This window comes from Oryctolagus cuniculus, chromosome 1, assembly GCF_051225735.1.
Source record: "Oryctolagus cuniculus isolate XC-2025 breed Fujian yellow rabbit chromosome 1, ASM5122573v1, whole genome shotgun sequence".
Lineage (NCBI taxonomy): Eukaryota > Metazoa > Chordata > Mammalia > Lagomorpha > Leporidae > Oryctolagus > Oryctolagus cuniculus.
In genome coordinates this window covers 93,753,544-93,775,565 of record NC_142867.1, presented here as the reverse complement: position 1 = coordinate 93,775,565, position 22,022 = coordinate 93,753,544, and the positions used below count along the sequence as shown (strand labels likewise).

At 41.4% G+C, this 22,022-nt stretch overlaps 1 protein-coding gene and 1 pseudogene across 9 annotated transcripts in view; one reads left to right on the top strand and one right to left on the bottom strand.

Annotated features, from left to right (window-relative positions):
• The window catches only part of YAP1 (Yes1 associated transcriptional regulator), a 149,437-nt gene extending 127,631 nt beyond the window's left edge, over nucleotides 1-21,806 (bottom strand). For 6 of the 9 annotated variants that reach the window (XM_017343684.4, XM_017343698.4, XM_017343691.4 and 3 more), the window contains exons 1-2: nucleotides 20,815-21,608; nucleotides 17,559-17,812 (exon numbers count right to left, since the gene is read on the bottom strand). In XM_017343684.4, the coding sequence (XP_017199173.1) occupies nucleotides 17,559-17,812; nucleotides 20,815-21,135 (575 nt within the window). In that variant the 5' untranslated portion in view covers nucleotides 21,136-21,608. Of the gene's footprint in view, nucleotides 1-17,558; nucleotides 17,813-20,504; nucleotides 20,714-20,814 lie in introns of those variants that run through there. The other 3 variants (XM_017343710.4, XM_017343694.4, XM_089333226.1) reach the window with 3 other exon arrangements.
• Nucleotides 2,728-3,217, top strand: LOC149128519 (ATP synthase F(0) complex subunit f, mitochondrial pseudogene; annotated as a pseudogene).
• Nucleotides 21,807-22,022: the final 216 nt, after the last annotated feature.

The following is a 22,022-nucleotide window of genomic DNA, read 5'->3' as shown; positions in this document are numbered from 1 at the left end:
GAACTTTGGACTAGACAGGTGAATAAGGAGATCATGGAGAAAAAAAGGCCTAGCCAAGAGCCAGCACCACAGCCCCAGACACTTGAATAAGACCTTAGACCCTCCAGCCCAAATCCAGTTGCCAAATACAGCTACTTAAGTTCCCCTGGCAACAACAGCAGAATTGCTCAGCAAATGGCAGAATCATTAATTTAAGTCACAAGTTTTTTTGTGTATAGTCATTTAATGAAGCAAAAGATAACCAAAACAGCAAGAAAAGAACTTGGCTCAACCTTCCATTTCTCTCAAAACCAGAAGTTAATTATAAGCTATGCTATAAACATTTTTAGATCTTATAAGGTTAATAATATCAAGAAAAGGAACATCATCACTGTAAAAAATGCTCAAAACCATCTAAAAAGTCAAATTTAACTTGTTTTTACTTTGACCTCATAGTAGTGGGAGAAAGAAAAGTAGCAAATTCTCTTAAACAATATATATTTTTCATAGCTTTATTCCTGAAATTATATGAAAATCTCAAGCATGTAGCAAGTTAGATGGAATTTTACAGTGGGCTGGCGCCGTGGCTCAATAGGCTAATCCACCTTGCGGTGCAGGCACACCGGGTTCTAGTCCCGGTCGGGGCGCCGGATTCTGTCCTGGTTGCCCCTCTTCCAGGCCAGCTCTCTGCTATGGCCCAGGAGTGCAGCGGAGGATGGCCCAAGAACTTGGGCCCTGCACCCGCATGGGAGACCAGGAAAAGCACCTCGCTCCTGGCTTCAGATCAGCGCGATGCGCTGGCCGCAGTGCGCCGGCCAGGGCAGCCATTGGAGGGTGAACCAACAGCAAAAGGAAGACCTTCCTCTCTGTCTCTCTCTCTCACTGTCCACTCTGCCTGTCAAAAAAAAAAAAAAAAAAAAAAAGAATTTTACAGTGAATATTCACATATATATCACTTAAATTCTACCCATTCATTTTGATGAATTCATTACACTAATAAGCTTAACTTTTTTGCTGCCAAGAAATGGCAGTGTAATATTTAAAAGTGTAATTATATTTAAAATAAGAGATTATTGGCCGGCGCCGCAGCTCAATAGGCTAATCCTCCATCTAGCGGCGCCGGCACACTGGGTTCTAGTTCTGGTCGGGGCGCCGGATTCTGTCCTGGTTGCCCCCCTTCCAGGCCAGCTCTCTGCTGTGGCCAGGGAGTGCAGTGGAGGATGGCCCAAGTGCTTGAGCCCTGCACCCCATGGGAGACCAGGAGAAGCACCTGGTTCCTGCCTTCGGATCAGCGCGGTGCGCCGGCCGCAGCGGCCATTGGAGGGTGAACCAACAGCAAAAGGAAGACCTTTCTGTGTGTCTCTCTCACTGTCCACTCTGCCTGTCAAAAAAAAAAAAAAAAAAAAAAAGGGAGAGAGAGAGAGATTATCATTCACTAGTTTCTGTGCTAAGGATTTTTACACGATAGCGATAGCTGATCCTTGTAACTCTGCTGGGCAGATACTGCCACTCGTTTTTAGATAAGAAAACTGAAATGTATAGTTTACATGACCTGCCTGAGGCCCAAAGACAATAAAGAAGCAGAACTGAGTTCCAACCCAGGTCTGTCTAGTTAGTCCTATATCTTTGTATTACTAGAATTTCTACATTAAGGAGAGTGGGGTAAGAGAACAAGGTATTTTTATACCATCTTAACAGATTAGAAGACTTAATAGCATACATATGCCAATTTTCCAAATTTTTCATAGATTCATTGCAATGTCAAAATTTCAAGAGGGGTCCTTTGAAGAACTTGAAAGATGAATTCTAAAATTTATTTGAATACAACAAACTAAGAATACCACAGACAGGACAATATAAAAGAACTTACTCCAGTATCAAAACATAGTCAAATGCACAAGTAATTATGACAGAATACTACTGGCACAGGAACAGAAAGGGATCCAACAGGACAGAGTAACAGATGTATATTTATCATGGACAGAGGTTAAAATTACTAGCCAATAAGGGAAGAAATCTTTTTTTTAAAGTTTTTTTTATTTATTTGAAAGACAAGAGTTACACAGAGAGGTAGACACAGAGAGAGGTCTTCCATCTACTGGTTCATTCCCCAGATGGCCTCAATGGCCAGAACTGCGCAGATCCAAAGCCAGGAGCCAGGAGCCTCTCCAGGTCTCCTATGTGGGTACAGGGGTCCAAGGACTTGGGCCATCTTCCACTGCTTTCCCAAGCCATAGCAGAGAGCTGGATCAGAAGAGGAGTAGCTGGGACAAGAACTGGAGCCCATATGGGATGCCAGTGTTTCAGGCCAGGGCTTTAACCTGCTGGCCCCAAGAAATCAACTTTTTATGAAATAGTTCTAGAATAATTTTTCCCAGCTGAGAAAAAAATTAACTAAGACCCCTACACTCATATCATTGATCCAAAGGTAATTCACGGAGGATTAAATCTCTCTCTCTCTCTCTCTCTCTCTCTCTCTCTCTCACACACACACACACACACACACACACAGACACACAAAATGGCACTGTGACATAGTAGGCTAAGTTCCACCTGTGGCACCGGCATCCCATGTGGGCGCCAGGTTCATGTCCCAGCTGCTCTTCTGATCAGCTTTCTGCTTATGGTGTGGAAAAGCAGTGGAGGATGGCCCAAGTGCTTTGGGCCCCTGCATCGAGTGGGAGACCCAGAGGAAGCTCCTGACTCCTGGCTTCGGACAGGTGAGGCTCCAGCCTTTGTGGTCATTTGGGTAGTGAACCAGCGGATGGAAGACCTCTCTTCTCCCTCTGCCTCTCTGTAACTCTGCCTTTCAAATAAATCTTAAAAAAAAAAAAAAAAAAAGTGAATTACAGGCACAGGAGACACAAGGACTCTAAGATGGCATCAGTCATACCACTGAAGAAGAAGAAACTTATGGATGTCAAACTAGGGAAGCTGCCAAGCCGAAAACTAATGCTATATTTCACCCCTAAAGGCACTGGTCCAACATTTCTAAGAGGTTACTACCAGTATTACAACAAGCCCATCAATGTGAAGAAAGGGAGCAGTGTGAGGCGGACATGGTATTGGCAGCTTATGTGCTTTTCAACTACTGCCTTTCTTATGAGCAGCGCTGCAAGCACCACTAAGAGATGCTAATGTGAGGGTGTACTCTGCACTGACAACCATGAGCTCCCTGGCCCAGCTCCCATTTCCAAGGAACTCTATTGTTGCTGGATTCTTTCATACCTGAAGTGAGAACTAACACCCAATAAGAGATGACAGGATAAAAAAAAAAGTAAATTACAACAATATTTGCATCATAATTCACTGATAAAAAGTTCAACATTATGAAAAATTTATTTAAAGATTATGGTGAATTAAAAATAATCACCAATTCTTTGCCATTCATTCAACTGAAAAATGAAATCTAATTTGTCTTGACCTTCTATGAGCTAGTTTAGTAACTGGCCTAACAGAATGAGAAATCTGAGACTAGGCCTTAGGCTCTTGAAGTCTTCTCTCTAGGAATCTTGTTGTCATTAAATAATCCAACTACCTGGAGAATGCAATGATGAAAAGGCCATTTGGATAGTTCCAGCCACCTACACCAAAGGACAACACACGTGAGTTAAGCCATCTTTGGGCTTAGTCTGCCAGCTGAATAGCAGTAAGTGACCTCCACCAATGCTATATGGAAAAGAACACTCAACTATGCCTTTACTAAATTCCAGACCCACAAAACTGTTTGATACAATAAAGTAGTTGTTGGAGCCAGTGCTGTGGCACAGTGGGTTAAAGCCCTGGCCTGAAGCACCAGCAACCCATATGGGTGCCGGTTCAAGTCCTGGCTGCTCCTCTTCCAACCCAGCTCTCTGCTATGGCCTGGGAAAGCAGTGGAAGATGGCCCAAGTCCTTGGGCCCCTGTACCCACGTGGGAGACCTGGAAGAAGCTCCTGGCTCCTGGCTTTGGATCCACGCAGCTTCAGCCATTGCGGCCATCTGGGGAGTGAGCCAGCAGATGGAAGACCTCTCTCTCTCTCTCTCTGCCTCTCTGTAACTCTGCCTTTCAAATAAATAAAAAAACTTAAAAAAAAAAAAAAAAGTAGCCGGGGCCGGCACTGTGGCACAGTGGGTTAAAGCCCCAGCCTAAAGTGCCAGCATCTCATACAGGCACTGGTTCAAGTCTCAGTTGCTCCTCTTCCAATCCAGCTCTCTGCTGTAGCCTGGGAAAGCAGTGGAAGATGGCCCAAGTCTTTGGGTCCTTGTCCCCATGTGGGAGACCTGGAAGAAGCTCCTGGCTCCTAGCTTCAGATCAGCTCAGCTCTAGCCATTGCAGTCATTTGGGGAGTGAACCAGCGGAATGGAAGACCTCTCTCTCCCTGACTCTACCCCTCTACCTCTCTCTGTAACTCTTTCAAATAAATGAAATAATTTAAAAAATAAAAATTTAAAAAGTAGCAAACAAAACCTTAAATAGGCACTAATATCAAAATGAGCTCTTAAAAATGTATATAGGATATGATTACATTTAACAATGTTTATATAATGCATGATCCTCAAGTCTAAACAATTTACTTCAAGCAGTAAATAAAACCAAAGCCACTTAATAGTTTCTCAAGTGTATTCTTATCAAAAAATACTTTCTAAAAACTGGGGAAAAAATTAGAGTACACAATTAACCATGATTAGCAACATTAATGAGGAGACTCTATTAAGATGCAATGTTATTCAAGGTGGGGAGTGCAAGCTCTTTGGTGTTACCAGAAAACCTTTCTGCAACTATGTTTCTTACTCCCACCTCATTTATATCCACCACTGACTGAGCTCAAGGTACGTGAATACTGTCTCTTGGCCTAAGTACCAAAGCCACCATCTTATTTCTCCTCCTCTGGACTCCCAGAGTAATTTGCCCTCTGGTTATCACCTTTACAACAATGGAATTCCATTTCTTACCCATTTAATTCTAAAGCAGTCGGATATTCACTGTCCATGGAACAAACTTTTAACACTTCAGAACAGAACTACTGTTATGGCCGGCGCCATGGCTCAATAGGCTAATCCTCCACCTTGCGGCGCCGGCACACCGGGTTCTAGTCCCGGTCGGGGCGCCGGATTCTGTCCCGGTTGCCCCTCTTCCAGGCCAGCTCTCTGCTGTGGCCAGGGAGTGCAGTGGAGGATGGCCCAGGTGCTTGGGCCCTGCACCCCATGGGAGACCAGGAAAAGCACCTGGATCCTGGCTCCTGCCATCAGCGCGGTGTGCCGGCTGCAGCGGCGGCCATTGGAGGGTGAACCAACGGCAAAGGAAGACCTTTCTCTCTCTGTCTCTCTCTCTCACTGTCCACTCTGCCTGTCAAAAAAACAAAAAAAAACAAAAAAAAACAAAAAAAAAAAACAGAACTACTGTTATAATATATATCCAGAACATAAGCAGTATCCTTTTTCATTAGTTATTTAATAATAATCTCAAATTCATAAAATTAACTTTTAAATACACAAATAATCTGGTTAGCACATGGTTTAGCTTAGAATATGTAATTTATCATCCAAAGTGGGATGTTTTGAGAAAATGATAGTAATATGTAATTATACAGGAAGTGCAGGCATCAACCAGAGTGAACACTGTCCAATGGTCTCTGAAATAAATTAGTCTAAACAATGTCATTTGCCAAAAAATATAACACTCAACAAAGAGAGCAAAATTCATCTTCACTGAGCTTATAGTTAGTCTCTAGTGAGAGCTAGTTAGTAATGAAAAGACAAACAAGATGATTTACAGCAGTACTGAGATTCATCCTAACCATTAAGACTTACGTTATTTTGTCCCAAATCCATATAGTAGAACCCAGCAAGCACTTAAACGATGCTAGCTAAATGAAATGACTACATAGACATTCATGAAATCAAGAGACCAATAAGCACATATACTGAGTTCAAAGAAAGCAACAAAAGGACTATAGGTACAAAGAAACTGTAACACCATAAAAGTAATTCAACATACATAATCTAGAACCAAGTGGTTTTTTTTTTTTTTAGTAAAACCACTCTATGTTAGAAGAGAGGGAATTAGCTTACAGATAAGCTGTGCAGATTCTTATCTGGAATATCAACAACACTAAATCAAAACTGAAGAATAGCCAGGTATAGAAAGGGCATACTTTATCCTCAAATATACCAGATGATGATATTCTTACATCATTGTAGAGAATCAGTATTTTCTTGCTCATAAGTACAGATCTGAACTAGTCCTAACAGGAAAATCTGGACACCCTCCAGCTGGGAGGAGTTAAAAATGCTCCTGTTACATCATTTGGAATCCATCCAAACTACATTGATTTCAGAAACTTAACCTATATCAGTCTGAACATGTGTAAAGGAAAAATAGAAACATCTATATTTGGACAACTCTTCACTAACAATTTTATCTTTTAAAAAAGTTATCAAGGAGATTTGATGCATTTTAACTTTGTAAAAATTGTTTTCCTACCTATTAGGAATTAATTTGAGGTAGGGTCTCAGGAATCTCATTTAGCTCATTTCTAACCTTGGCACTTCACTATTTTAACACAGTTCCTTATGGTACACGTTTAACCAGGCGAACTGATACTGTCCATTCCTCCCCATACCATTCAGTATTTTAATGCCTTTTGTGTATCCTAAAGCATATCTTTTCCTGGTGGTAATATTTTACCCTCTTCTCTGATTGCTGTATAGTGCTCCAATCTTGTTTTTTCTTTGGTCGCTAAATATCTTATGTGGCTTTAAAACTTTGATTTATGTAACCAGTTTTTATCTGGGCACGGGGAAGGCTGTTTGAAAGGTGGACCTGGAAAAATTCAACTATAGACCAACAACAAAGGGTCCTAACAAATGTTAGTCATCACCTATGGGTGGATCTGTCTTAACCAAAATTTAGTTTTCATGAAACTCTTAGTCCTTTAAAATGTTTATGTGATCACTAGGTAGAATACAGGAGAAATGTATTATTCTATGACATGGGCAATGACCTACTGAAGACTGAACATAGATTACTTCTTGAACCATCTATTAAAAGAGTACCTAACAGGGAAAGCAACAACATAAACTGAGATAAAAACACAGTCACATATCTTTTGGGTTAAACTATGCAAGTACTCTAATAATTACTGAATCAATTTTGACATGAATAAATATTTTTCCTACCACTATAGATACTAATGAAAGAGAGACTGACAGATCACTAATTCCAAGAGGCTATTTTAAAGCCCTAATTTTAAAGTTGTACATATAAGAATACTTTAAAACATTCATGAAAAATGCATATTAAAAAGGCAGCAAAAAATAAAAATTCATATTAGGAAAAAATATGCATGGACATAAAAAACTTCTGTAAACCTAAAGAAACTTCTCTTGTGATTCTATTTTTGCATGAATTTTTTGAAATGCCCTGGTACCAGATAAAAAGATAAGAAGGGTTGATGTGTGGTACCACAAGTTAAGTGCTATCTGTGATGCCAGCATCCCTGATTCAAGTCCTGGCTACTCCACTTCCTGCCCACCTCCCTGCTACTATGCCTGGAAAAGCAGTTGAAGATGAAATGCTTGGAGCCCTGTCACCCATGTGGGACATTCAGATGGAGTTATAGGCTCCTGGCTTCAACCTGGCCAGCACCGGTATTTGGGGAGTTTAACAGCAGATAGAAGTTATTCTCTTTCTTTCTCTTTCTCTTTCTCTCTCTCTCTCTGTAACTCTGCCTTTCAAATAAATAAATAAATCTTTTTTAAAAAATACAAATATCTCCACTATCATATACAAGAACAGAAATTAGATTTCTGGTTTCTCTGCCCCTTCAAAACCAAACCCTGGAAGCCAAACTCATACATTACCCAAGGTTAAAATACAGTTCCTCCCTTTAAAAAAATTAAAACACATAAAAACATAAGCTAGTAGGGCCAGCGCTGTGGTGCACCAGGTCAGGGCATGGTCTTCAGTGCCAGCATCCCATTTGTGTACCAGTTCAAGTTCTGGCTGCTCCACTTCCAATGTAGCTCTCTGCTAATGCGCCTTGTGAAACAGCAGAAGATGATCCAAATACTTGGGCCCCTGCACCCACATGAGAAACCAAGATGAAATTCCTGGCTTCAGCCTGGCCCAGCCCCAGTCATTGTAGCCATATTGGGAGTGAATCGGCAGATGGAAGATCTCGATTCTCTCTTTCTTTCTCTGTAATCCTTTCAAATATAAGCATTTACTTAAAGATTTAGAAAAAAGTGGTATTATAAGTCAAATCATACAAAATTGCTAATAATTTTGGGCTTAGAGAACTGGCAACTTTATATTTAGTCTAATAATTATAAATTGAACTCACAAAAATTCAGCTTCCATACAACTTTTTAAAAACTTATTAAGAGGCTGGTATTGGATGCAAGGGGTTAAACTGCCGCCTGCAACACTGGCATCTAGGGTTCCTACAAGTTCAGGGGTCTGGTCCATGTTGTAGTGTTCTCTAGTGATACTAACTTAATTAAGGTACCAGATATGAAGTACCAAGTATAATATCCTCCAAGAAATATTATATTACTTATATCCATGAAATAAGAACAGCATGTTATTATGAACAATGAAGAATGAGCTCAGAAAAGAGACACTGGAAATTAATAATAGTTTTCAAAAAAAAAATCAACTGTAAAAAGATTTGGGTCTTAAAGCCGGCACTGTGATGTTACAGGTGACTGCAACGCCGGCATCCCTTATAGGTGCTGGTTCATGTGCCAGCCACTCCCAATCCAACTCCGTCTAATGGCATGGGAAAAGTCCTGCCCTCACATGGAAAACCTTGAAGAAGCTCCTGGCTTCCACCTGGTCCATCCCCATCCATTGCAGCCATTTGGGGAGTGAACTAGTGGATGGAAGATCTCTTTCTGTCTCTCCCTCTAACTCTTTCAAACAAATAAATAAATCTTAAAAAAAACTTTTTTGAAATCTCCCAGAAAGTATTAAAAAAAAGCCTAAGTAAAGGAAAACAGGAGGTTAAATAAGAAAAATTAAAAACTTATTCGACAAGAGTTTCAGAAAAAGAGAAAAGAAAGGAAGAAAGTGTCTAGGAACAAGAAATATTTTCCAGAACTCACGGACAGTTTAGAGAACTGCACTTTAAGCAGCATGATTCACAGGGCAATAGTTTGGCACAGCAGTTGAAACTCCACTTGGAATGCCCACATTCCTTTTAGAAGTACCTAGGTTCACTGCCTAGCTCTGCTCTTAATTCCAGCTTCCAGATAATGTGCACCCTGCGAGGGAGCAGGTGATGGTTCAAGTTGTTGGGTTCCTGTAACCTATGTGGGAGATCCAGATTGAGTTCCTGGTTTCCAGCTTCAACCAGGCCCAGACCTGGTTGTTGCAGGCATTTAGGAGTAAACCAGAGGATGGGAAATATGGATCTAGTTCACTCACTTGTTTGCAATCTCTCTCTCTCTGCCTTAAACAAATACACGATTAAAATCAGAGTTTCCAGACTATGCACTCTTTACCATGAATTTTAAGTTTAATCTCCCAAAGATATCAAAATCCCCAAGGGAAGCAAAGTGAGTTTAAATATGTGGTAAGAAAACTAGAAGTTAGAATAAAATGGAGCAATTCCTTCAAAATTCCAAGGAAAAACAACTTAATTTTGAATTCTACAAACTGTCCATTAAATGTTAACAGATAAAAAAAATTAGAGACACAAGAAATCTCAGCATAGTTACCTCCCAATGTACCCTTTTTTTCTCAGCAAATTTCTGGGGGATAAGTAAACTCTAAGAGTGAATAAATCAAGAAACAGAAAAACAGGGTATCCAACCAAGTATAGTAAAGCAAGAACCCTCCCAGGATGAGCCAACAACATGATACTCTGAAGCAACAAGTCTATCCCAGAGCAGGGAAAACAAAGGACTTTCAGGGACACATCCAAAAGGAGCAGAAAAGCATCAGAAATACAACTGAAAACACAAAGCAATCAGTAATTCCAAGAAAACACAAAAGTTATTCACAAAATTGTAGTACATCATTTAGCTATAGGCAAACCCAGTGATACTAATGTAAAAACAAATTATAGTCATGTTATAAATAAGTACATAAGATATATTTACATATATTTATATATTATATATCTTATGCACTTATATATAAAATATCTTATATATTTAATATATTAATTATATGTTTAAAATTAGCAACTATGCTGGAGAAATTAAGGAAAGGAAAAGTTTTACTTTGGGAGGGGGCTGGCATTGTAGTGCAGGAAATTAAGCCACCACCTTATGCTAGTATCTCACATGAGAGGCAGTTCAAGTTCCAGCTGTTCTACCTCCAATCCAGCTCCCTGCTAATGTGCTTGGGAAAGCAACTGAAGATGGCCCAAGTGACTAGATCCCGGCCACCCTCGAATGAGATGGCCACCCATGTGGGATGGAGTTCTAGGTCCCTGCATTTGGCCAGTCCAGCCCTATCCATCACGGATTTTGGGGAATGAACCAGCAGATGGAAGATCTGCTCTCCATAACTCTGCCTTTCAAATAAACAAAATAAAAAAATAAAGTGGTTTCTTTAAAGATGTATTTGTTCATTTGAAGGGCAGAAAGAAATAGAAAGAGCTCTCCTACCCACTGATTCCCAAAATGCCCCCAATAGATGAGGCTGGGCCAGGCCAAAGCTGTTAACTCAATCCAGGACTCTTAAACTACTCTAGCTATCAGCTGCTCCTTCCCAGGGTAAGCATTAGCATTAAGATGGAATGAACAGCGGAGCCAAAACTCAAATCCAGGTACCCCATATGGGATAAGGGTGTCCCAAACACCATCTTAATGACTATGCCAAATGCCTGTCCAAGGAAAGGGAAATTTTGAAAAGCAAAGAAAATTCAAGAGTCAATGTAACACATTTCATAAACTGGAATTTTTTTAAAGAACCAGGAGAGAAAGAAAGCACCTAAAATGAGAGAAAACTGTTTGCCTCTGGGGAAAACAATCCATATGGAAAAGTGAATTACTGCTTTTTCTTTACAAACTTTATGGTACAATTTTTTTTAAAATCAATATATGTTAACTTTCCTAAAATAATAAACCTCAAACTAAGTTCATACATGAGGTTAGATGCTTCCTTCCCTGCTTTCATCTTTCCTGAGTTTCCTGATTGTCACGAACAAGTGTTACTATTATAAGAAATTAAAAGAAATCTACAAAATTAGGTATATGAAAGGGGGACATTGAGGTAGGACAATCTTATAAATACAAACAAAAGAATCCATATCCATGCCTTGTACAGAGAAAAAAAAAAAAAAAAACACATCTTACCCCAACTCTTACATGGTAAGGTCTATTTTCTTCCCAAAAAGCCTGCTCCACACTACAGTCAATTCAGGATATGCAAGAAATTGAAATGCAACAACTTTCTAATCTACGTATGACTTTGTCAATGCACTAAGTAGCACTCTCTAAAAAAAAGTCTTTATTCTAGACCCCAATTAGTCTACAACAGATTTTCAAGCATGCAATCAAAAAGCACCCACCTCTAAACATACTATTGTCCAAATAAAGCCCTTACTTTAAAAATAAACAAAAACTTGATTTAAATAAGCAGTTGCCAGAAAAAGAGAGAGAGAGAGAGAGAGAATCTTCCATCCACTAGTTTACTCCTCAAATGGCTACAACAAAGCTAGGAGCTTCTTCCAGGTCTCCCACATAGATGCAAGGGCCCAGGAACTTGGGCCACCGGCTGCTGCTTTCCCAGCACATTAGCAGGGAGCTGGATCAGAAGCAGAGTATCCGGGACTTGAACAGGTACCCATTTGGGATGCTGGCATCAAAAGGTGGTGGCTTAATCTGCTAAGCACAATGCGGGCCCCAGGAAAGGGCTTTTAATGAAATGCCCTCCCATACATCCCCAAATCAAGACTCAGAAGAATCTGATAAATGTGATGAACATTATTCCACAAAAAGAGAAGCATATTAAAAAAAAAAAAAAAAAGATGGGGGCCGACGTTGTGGTGTAGCAGGTACAGGTAACGCCGCTGCCTGCAGTGCTGACATCCCATATGGATGCTCCTCTTCCGATCCAGCCTGGGAAAGCAACAGAAGTCGGCCCAAGTCCTTGGGCCCCTGCACCCACTTGGGAGACCCGGAAGAACCTCCTGACTCCTGGCTTTGGATTGGCACAGCTCCAGCTGTTGTGACCAACTGGAGAGTGAACCAGCGGATGGAGACCTCTTCCTCTGCTTCTCTTTCTCTCTCTGTGTAACTCTTTCAAATAAATAAATAAATAAATCTTAAAAAAAAAAAAAGAGGAAGTAATATCACTAATCACAAAGCACTGAAACTACTTGAAGGGGAGAAAACCTCAGATTCTAACAGATACTCTCATCTGCTTTACTTTGCTAATTTGCAACATAATTCAAAGGAACAACTACTTATCACTTCAATTATGATTCTTTGCATGATAAGAGCCAAATGAGGATTAAACTAATCAGTTTTCCTTGTCTAGATATTAAGGGGGGTAAAAAGGACTGTTGTGATTTATACCAAACTTCTTTGTTTGCTTTTAGAAGGGGTCAAGCACTACATAAATAAAAAGTGCCTCCATGGTGGCAGTACTTGTTCCCAGGAAACTCAGTGCTACAGTACTTGAGCAACCAGAACCATGAAGCAATTCTTCTTCATAAAAACAGCAATGCCCCTTTCATGGCTTGAAACTCTGATTAATCCTAGAATCAGAAGCCCCTTTTGTAAGAACTGCATCACTTAGTAACCACAGCTATAAAATCAAACAACTCTTTTAAGACCTCCCTTTATATGATGCTACTCAACTAGTATTAAACTTTCAAGCCATAATTAATGGATAAATTACACTATTAAAGAAGGCAGCAAATTAAGTTTGAATAACCTTAAATCTTAACAACTGATTTGTCCTAAGCCTAAACTTCAATATACATGCTGGCAACTAAAAGGTTAGGTTTGAAGTTTGCTTCTCCTCAAAAGCCTTAAGGTACAGGACAACATAGTCCTGACAGTATTACTATTCTAGGTAGTTTATTTACATGTTTTTCAACTACAACGTGAAATATAATGCTCTACTCTAAAATAAGCTTCATAAGAACAGCTTATTTTGGAGTTTCAAAGCTTTAAGTATTTGACTACTACCAAGTTTTTTTAAATGGTTAACTTGAGAGACTTTCAGGGGAGGGGTATTTTTAAATGTTATATTCCAAAGAAAATTAGCCTACTACTTGAAGTCAATAGAGTTTTCTGTATTTAACACCTATTTTTCTTAGTTCACACTACAAATACTCAATATTTTTCTCAAGGAATAATTTGAACTTTATGTTCTATTTGCTTTGTCACTTCCACTATCATTCGGCTGTTTTTCTTTTGCCACTGTTGAATTCAGTCCCTTTGCAGTTTTTCTCCTCTGCAGGCCATTCTTCCCCAGGGTATGGCCACCCACTGAGCAGAAGCAAGCCCTTTTTCTGAGAGCTGGGGGCCTCTCCACTCAGCCTCAACAGCAAGACAAACAGGTAGAGACCGGCCCTCCCCTCAGATAGGGAAATACTTTGTGATTCTAATTTGAACTGTTTAGTCATTACAGAGTGTGTGTGTGTGTGTGTGTGTGTGTACAGGCACGCATGCACTTGCTACTTAATCAATATATGTTGACAGAATTAGAAGCTCTTCATTTTTAAAGGGAAATCACTTTGGTTACCCTTGCTTGATATTGTTAAAAAAAAAAAAAAACGCATAGGCTTATTCTTTACAAAACTGTTCCCTTTTGAAACCTCTAATCTTATTACGGTAACAATATACACTGTATGTGTTTATATTCTTTTGGGCCAGTGGGAGGAGAAGATCAATTTAAAACAAGAAACAGATTAATTCTCTTTTCCTTGGTACATTTCTCAGGTAGCTTTTATTAGGGGAGTTAATAATAATTTCTAAAATAGCATGAAGAAAAACAAACTACTGTTTTATGGTGATCAATAATATCTACAAGGTAAATTAATTTAATATTGCAACATGACTAAGTTATGTGCTGTGCAGTATCAAGAATCTCTGAAAACAGTACCTTCTCAAACTACAGATCAAGATAACATTTAACAGAACCAATATAACTTCTAATCAAAGCAAAACAAAACCACAAGAAACCTTGAATCCTCAAGGACTAAAAAAAACTATGGCCAGTGATTCAGCAAGTGATAAATAATGGAAATGAAGAAAAACTATCTTTTAAAAGATTAGTAACAGAACATTAATATAATACAAAACTACAAACTTTCAAAAATCACTGAATTACATTCCTTAAATCAAATTATAAAGTCTTACATGGTATGTTACATGCTAAGAAGTTCTTTGTACAGATAACAGTTACAAGGCATCAGATTCAATACAATAAATCTGAGAAGTAAAACACTCCTTGTAACCAGAGATATTATAGAATACTAATTCAGGAAGTTATTCAGCAGCTTATAAAGAAATAGGAAGTTGTTGACCAACTACTTGAAGAACTATTTCCTGTAGGAAAACTGTGTTAAGACAACCAAAGAAGGCAATAATTCTGAGGGTTGTAAAGAGAATACATTCCTAAAGTTCAATGTGCCATGCTGAAGAAATTAGTTTCAAATGGTAAATTTAATGGCAATTCAGTGGCATATAAATGACTACACCTTTCTGATGTACTTCATAATCATTCCAGAGGATGAATATGTGTCATTGATAAATATAACAAGTACCATATTTCCACCATATCATTTCCCAAGATAAGTCTTCTCCCAAAGATCACACAAACTTAGGAAGGGCTTTAAAAATACCAATGACTGCCCGCCTATAATTCTCCAGTAAATATGCCACCTTGAAACTAGAGGATGGTCAAGTGACTTCAAAAACTCATTTATCAATAGTCACAAGGTAACAGTTATTTCAAAAGTCAACATTAGTAGGTTTTCTCTCAAATTACATCACCTTCTATGCCTGGATCATTTACTTCAGAGAACTTTGTGTCAAGTATAAATCTCAATAAATTATACACTTTGTAACTTAAAAGTTAATTCCAAAGATGTTTAAAAGAGTGTATACAGTATTACATAACTTTCCCCTGTTGATGAGTGTCAAGTATGCAATTTGTTTAAATGTTCATCCTACATCTAGCTAGCAACAATAGGAAAATATATAAAGAGTGACTGCAAATAGGGTCTAATTTTAAAGCATCAAAACACAGATAAAAATGAACTTTAACAATAGTAACCTGACACCAAAAGCTTAGTTTATTATCATCTTTGACTCACAGGAAAGATATTAATCTCACATATCTGTTAAGTACACAAAAATAAGTAATTTATGACAACTGTACAGCCCACAAAAATATCATGGATGTAGCTGAAAGCTGGAGGTGAGCTAATCTTGTTTCATATTTCTTCAAATTGTATAACGTTCATAAAGCAGTTATCTTTAGAAGAGTATGAAATTTTAAACACCCACAACACCCATTTTCCACATTCAATGTTAAGGGGACCTCTGTACAACTGCTGACATGCACCAACTAATCCATGATTTTACCTGCTTTTGTCGACCAAGAATTACTTTTCATGGAAAACATCTATTTTTGAAAAGCCTGATAAGAGAAAATTCTTCCAAAACTCCTCGTTTCTTATCATACAATAACCTTAACCTTAGTTCCACAGGAGAGACCCTCTAAAAATAATGAAAGGACAATCATGTCTTAACCCTCCTCTTCCCCAGCTTCTTCTTTTCCAAGAACCTTTTCTCCACTCCCATCTTTCCTCTTACGACAAAATCCTCGTTCTAGCCTGGTTTACCTTCCTTACATGTCCACTCCACAGTGATGATGGACATTATAGACTCTTCATCCATATTCATATAGCAATACCTTTAAGAGAAACTTTTCTTCTCAAGGGAAAATCCATTGTGCAAATCATTTCAAGTGTACAAAAACGCTACCCATAAAATACATGGCAACCAACCTCAAAAAAATATTCACTCAAAATAACGAAAGTCCAAGTAGAAGCCACCTACAAGCAATTATTACAAGAGACTAAGCAAAACATAATGTTGCTTTTTAACCTTATACTTTTCGCCACAGCATCAACCAAAGACAGAAGCAAGCAGGCTATTAAGCTGTTTAAAATCTCCCAGGTCAGCATGTGACCCAGCAGGGAGAGGTTCAAAAAAGTACAGCCTTTCTTTTTCTTAACAACCTGGTTTGTTTCCACTCCTTTCCTCTTGAAGACACATCCCTCACAGCTAGCAGCTCTTTCAATCATTTACTTTGGATGTCTGCTTGAGAACAAATGATCCTGCTCATGCAGAAGAGTCTGCCAGACTTGTGTGTACTTTCCAGTCTCAGGCCTCTTATTGTTCTGGTTGAAACCTGACCCTTTGAAATGGATACCAGGACACCAGAAAAAGAATTTTTAAAGAAAAACTTGCAGAAAGAGGCAAAAATCAGTAGAAACTTTTCAAGATCAAGCCTTTTCCTCTGCTCTTCTCCTAAATAAGCCTGTCACAAAACTTTCTATCTTACATTACAAAATAACAACCCACTCCAAAAAGACTTGCAAGGTAAAACACATATTAACACACAACAAAACAGTATCATTAATTGTATTATCTATAAATGAATGTTCCATTTGCCTTCGATTGTCAAGAAAGATCTGAATCAAAATTTGGACTGTTTTCACTTAATTATCTCAACTTGATTTTAAATATTTAAAAATAATTTTTTTACAAATATTAATTTCAGTTTATAATTAATTAGCTTTAGATAACATTTTGTATACAAGTGAGCCAAACAAGTCAGATAAAAATAAGGTCTTAACTATAACTTCAGAATGATAGAGTTTAGTTAAAATTCCATGTGTGTCTTTTCAGCTTTATGCAATTTTAGTAAAGATAAAAAAGCTGATAAAAACATTTAAAAAAAAAAAAACCAAAACCTTGTTTTGACCTTCCCAGGGAAAAGAGATTCTATTTTGAAGAGCTGATAGTATGAAAAGAAGTTTGCTGATTGTATGTTAAAGCTTAAAATATTTCTCTATATATTTTGAGGGAAAAATTGATACATCATACCAAACCACAGCTAAATATCTGACATTTCATAATTTAAAATATTGCAAAATTGAGCATTCAAATAAGCACCATTTTGGAGTTATTTTCCACCAATAAAATAATTTAAAAGATGTAAGTGGCATTGTGCATATTTCAATAGTCTTACAAGTCTCCGAATCTGAAAATTTTCATGGTATTCTTGGTTTTTGGATGGCTAACAGGTTTGGTAGAAACTCAAAATGAGAATATCCAAACTGCCACAAAAGAGGACTATAAAAAGGCTGTAAACTGAGAATGAATCAGGCTTTCAAAATAGTATCCACAGTGTTTAAAAAAATGGGGGGGTGGGCATTCAAATAGTTGGTATTTTGATGCCAAATCAGACCCCCCCCCCAAAAAAAAAACCTTGGAAGATATAACTGAGCTTTTAATGTTAATATTAACTAAAATACAAAACTAAATGGTATATCCTGATACCACTTTACTGTATTTTCCAGTGCATAACTATCTCCCACATTACTCTCACTTACTTTAAGAAGTATCTCTGACCAGAAGAAGTCTTTGCCATCTCCCAGCCTGCTGGCAGAGGAACATCGTCAGGTATCTCAAAAGATGACTGTTGAAGATGTTGCTGAGTTGTGGGTGTAGCTGCTGGGCCAGAGACTACTCCAGTGGGGGTCAGTGTCCCAGGAGACACGGCTCCCAGCTGCAGGGAGGCTGGAGAGGAATGAGCTCGAACATGCTGTGGTGTCAGGGCTCCTGCAGTGCCTGCATCAGTACTGGCCTATGGGGAATAGCAAGAAGAAAATTTTAAAAAATAAAATAAAAGAATCTTCTTCCAGCCCCTGCCCCTTCTAACTGTTAAGATAAAATTCCACTACGACCAAACATCTAAGTGCCAAAGGCAAATTTCAGCATTTAGTATTTGACACTGAGGAGCAGAGGTTTTCAAATGAATCCTTTTAATCAATACAATTTTATATACGCACTTCTATAAACATTGGTCATTTTATTGATAAGCAGTCCATTGAAACAAACTCCTACCTACCACACGTGTAGCAGACACCTTCTAATTCTTTTAGAAACAATTAGTACAGAATATAAGAAATATCCCTTAAATAATAACTTCTAAAATGTTTAAGAGGTCAAAGCAATGTGAATGTGTTTCCAAGTTCTAATGTATTCCAAGTATAAACACAATTCAAAGAATAACCACAAAACTGTTTCACTAAGTTTTAAATGTTTTTTCCCCTAGGCCAAGTGCTAGGAAAAACAAGCCCTTGTCATCTTTGTTCTTACTATGAACAAAAGCCATCAATAAAGCAATTATCGCAAGTTATACAACTTTTAATAAATGCAAAAGATTCAGAATGCCTCAATGTTCTTAAAAGCCATCTAATGAATGGAATGAGAAATGAACTATATCTATGTACCTAGAAGATAAATGTTATCAGTTCAATTATGAAATAACTTAAGAAATTGCGCAAATACTTACAACCATGTAAAAGCAGGAAAAAATTCTACACTCAGACCTTAAGTTCTGAGTTCCAGTCCAAGCTGGCTAGCATAACCCTGAGCAAATATCTTAAGAGCTTTGGTTTCCTTATTTGTAAAAGAACTTTTTTCAGGATGGAAAAAATGGATATACACGTATATATACACACACTGGTATACACAAAATATAGAATTACTTATAGTCAACAACTTCTGGATAATAGTACTTAAAAGCAGATTCATACTACTCATAATCGAGTATAGTTTTTTAAATTCCTTGATTAGAATTAGGGTCTGATTATTAAAGTCAGAATTTCCTAAATGCATACAGGAAAAGTTGGGGAGGTAGAAGAAATCAGCAGTCATTTATGCCTGAATGTCTGTACTGCTGAATGTTCAGATTAAGTTTGAGTTAGGAAATCAGCAGGAACAAAAGGCACAACTTAAGAAAATTAAAAATAAAACCATAGTAAATTGTGAATACTACGTATCTATAAACTACTGGACATAAATTCATGTGTAACTGTTTACTAAAAAATATGGACACTTTACAAAGTTGTTATTCTTTTTGGTTTATAGATGTCACAAATTGGAGCGTTTCATCTCCTATGTGTATTATACTTTCAAGTCATAGTAACCAGCAGCATAGCTGTGTGGCCATTCATCCACCCATAGTGATTCCAGAAGCCTACTTCCAGGGAATGGGAAGAGCATACCTAATTTCTACTTCTTACGAACTGAAGCGTTTAGGCAAGCAACTAAAACGTTTTTCCTCCCTCCTCCTTAACCCTGGTTTTTGCCATCAGGTTAAGTGAGCTTTTCCGAGTTCCCAAACCTCCTGGTTGCACAACGAGAAAATACAAAAGGCCTGCAAATAGGAGGGGGAATGGGAGTGGGGGCGGTAACTCTTCTTTCCACTCAAGTTACAGTCCGAGTGGGCTAACTACATCGCAGTATTTGGAAAACCAATTAACGTTTGGGCAAACTTCCTATGCTGAAGTTTAGCCTGAAGCAAGTTCTGAAAGAAAGAGACAGACGGGGGCGGGGGTGCGGGGAGAATCCTACACGAAACCAATCTGCTGGGACCTATCGGAATGTTAACACGTTCTTAATAAGCGTTTTCACTTCGATGATGAATCAAGCGGGCCAAATAATCGAACGTTGTGTACGTGAAAAAGCAGCCATGTTCATATCCTCAATAAGAATTAAGAAGCAATGGCGATCCTAGAATTAGTCATCGCTTCCCAAACATTAACTTAATCACAGTTGAAGTAGGCAGGACTCGGCCTCTGAGTCAACCTGTAGTGTATTATCAAAGGCTTGTGTGTTAAACCCTCGGTACTGTAAAGCGCAACTCAGTTCCTGCGCAACGTACAGATGTGGCTAATTTCAAAGCATTTCAGCAGACTGTAAATAATAGTCTGCAATTGGGAAAGCAGCACGTGAATCTCCTAAGTTTGATAAGGGCGAGCCTGCCCGAGTTCCAAGGCGCAAGGCAGGCGCAGGGGTGAAAGAACTCATAAACAACTTCCAGGAAAGTCTGGGCAGGGGCAGCCAGAGAGTTCTGAAAGAGCCTGGGCCGCGAGGAAAATAAATGCTTGGGGGGTGGGGGGTGGGGGGTGAGGGGTTGTGGAGAGCAGAGAGAGCGGGAGGAGGTGGAGAAAGAGCAAGAAACCAAAAGGACTGCTTCAACCCCCACCCCTAATCAACACTAGAAAACAAGAGAACAATTATTTAACTCCCCAGGAGCCCCAAGTGGATCGAGAGGCCCCGAGGGAAAAGGGGGCTCGGGACTCCACTTCACTAGCCCGGCGGCCGCGGGCGACTCCCCCCCACGCACATGCCAGAGCGCCCCCTCCCCCCGGCCGCCGCGCGAGCGAAGGTGCGGAGCGCGGCGGCGCGCGCATTGTGCAAGCCCACCGCGGCCCGGCCGGCTCCCCACCCCCTTCCTGCCTCCCCACCTCCCCGCCACTCCCGCCAACCTCCCGGGAGTCCTGGGAAGAAAGAAAGAAAGGAAGAAGAAGGGGGGGAGCACGCCCCCCGGGGCTGCACCGCAGAGACCAACTCCCAAGGGAAAAACAAATCTCGGCCCCGGACTCCGACAGGAGCGAGAAGCCGGGAGCCACGGCCCGGCGGGCGTCTCCGGGTCCTCCCCTTCGCCGGAGACCCCCCACGCCCGCCCGGCTCCCGGAACCCCCTCCCCTGGGCAGAGCGGGCGGCCGCGGCTCCCGAGCGCCCCCCCGGTCCTGGGGCCAGCCCGACGGGGAAGGGGCAGAGGCGAGGCGAGGTTACCTGTCGGGAGTGGGATTTGGGCTCCGGCGGCTTGAAGAAGGAGTCGGGCAGCTTCCGGAGCCTCATGGGCACGGTCTGGGGCACGTTGGCCGTCTTGGGGTTCATGACGGCGTTGAAGAGCGCCTCCAGGTCGGTCTCCGAGTCCCCCCGGACGTGCACGATCTGGTGCCCGGCGGGGGGGGCCTGGGGCGCCGCCTGGGACGCTTGGGGTGCCGGCTGCCCCGGCCCGGACGGCGGGCCTTGCCCCTGGGGGGGCTGTGCGGGCGGCTGCCCTTGGCCCTGGGGAGCCGGCTGAGGCGGCGGCTGCTGCCCGGGATCCATGGCTTCTGCCTCCCCCAACGCGCACCCCCTGACCAGGCGGCGGGCGAGGGCTCCGCCGGGACGCCCCGGCTCCGCGGGCCGAGACTGGAGAAGCGACGAGTGCGGCGGGCCGGGCGGCGCTGCGCGGCGGGAGCGGCGCTGTCCTCGCTCTCAGGGCCGGGGGGCTGCGCTGTGGCCCCGCATCCCCCGCCCCGGCGCCTCCGCCCCCGCCCCGCGCCCGGGCTCCACTGGTCTGGCGGCGGCGCCTCGGGAGGGGCTGCCAGAAACTCGGACCTGCGGCGCCTCAGAACTTTTTTTTTTCCCCCTTCAGCTCCCTGGACGGAGCCGCCGGACAGCTAGTTGCCTTTCCCCTCCCCCTTTCTCTTTTATTTCCTTTTCTTGTTCCTTCCTTCCTCTCTTTCTTTTCCCCGGCGGCGGCTGCGCCCGACTGAGACGGAAACTCGCCTCAGACGCCAAAACTAAAGTTGAGAGAACCGCCCGCCCGAGCCGCTCGCCGGCTCCGCCTCCTCCCAGCTCTTCCTTCCTCTGCGCGCCCGCCCGCACTGAATCCCCGGCCGGCCGCCCGCCCGCCGAGGGAAACTTTCCCCGGCAAGTTACCACATTCCTGCAGACTCCGGCCTCCGCCGCCTGTGCCGGAGCACGTGACCAGCTACCCCCCGCCCCGCTCCGGCCTCGGCCTGCGCTGCCCCGCGCTGGGGCCGGCGGTGCGCCTGCCGGTCCGAGCTGCCAGCGCTGCCGCCCCGACGAGGAGCCCGGAGCCCGATCTGGGCCGGCGCTGGGACTCTGCGGCGTTCGCGGCCGCCCTTGGCCGCAGGAAGTCCTCCCGCGCGGCTGCCCGGCCCCCTCCCGGCTTGTGCTCAGGAAAGGCTCGTCCAGCTCGCCTGGAC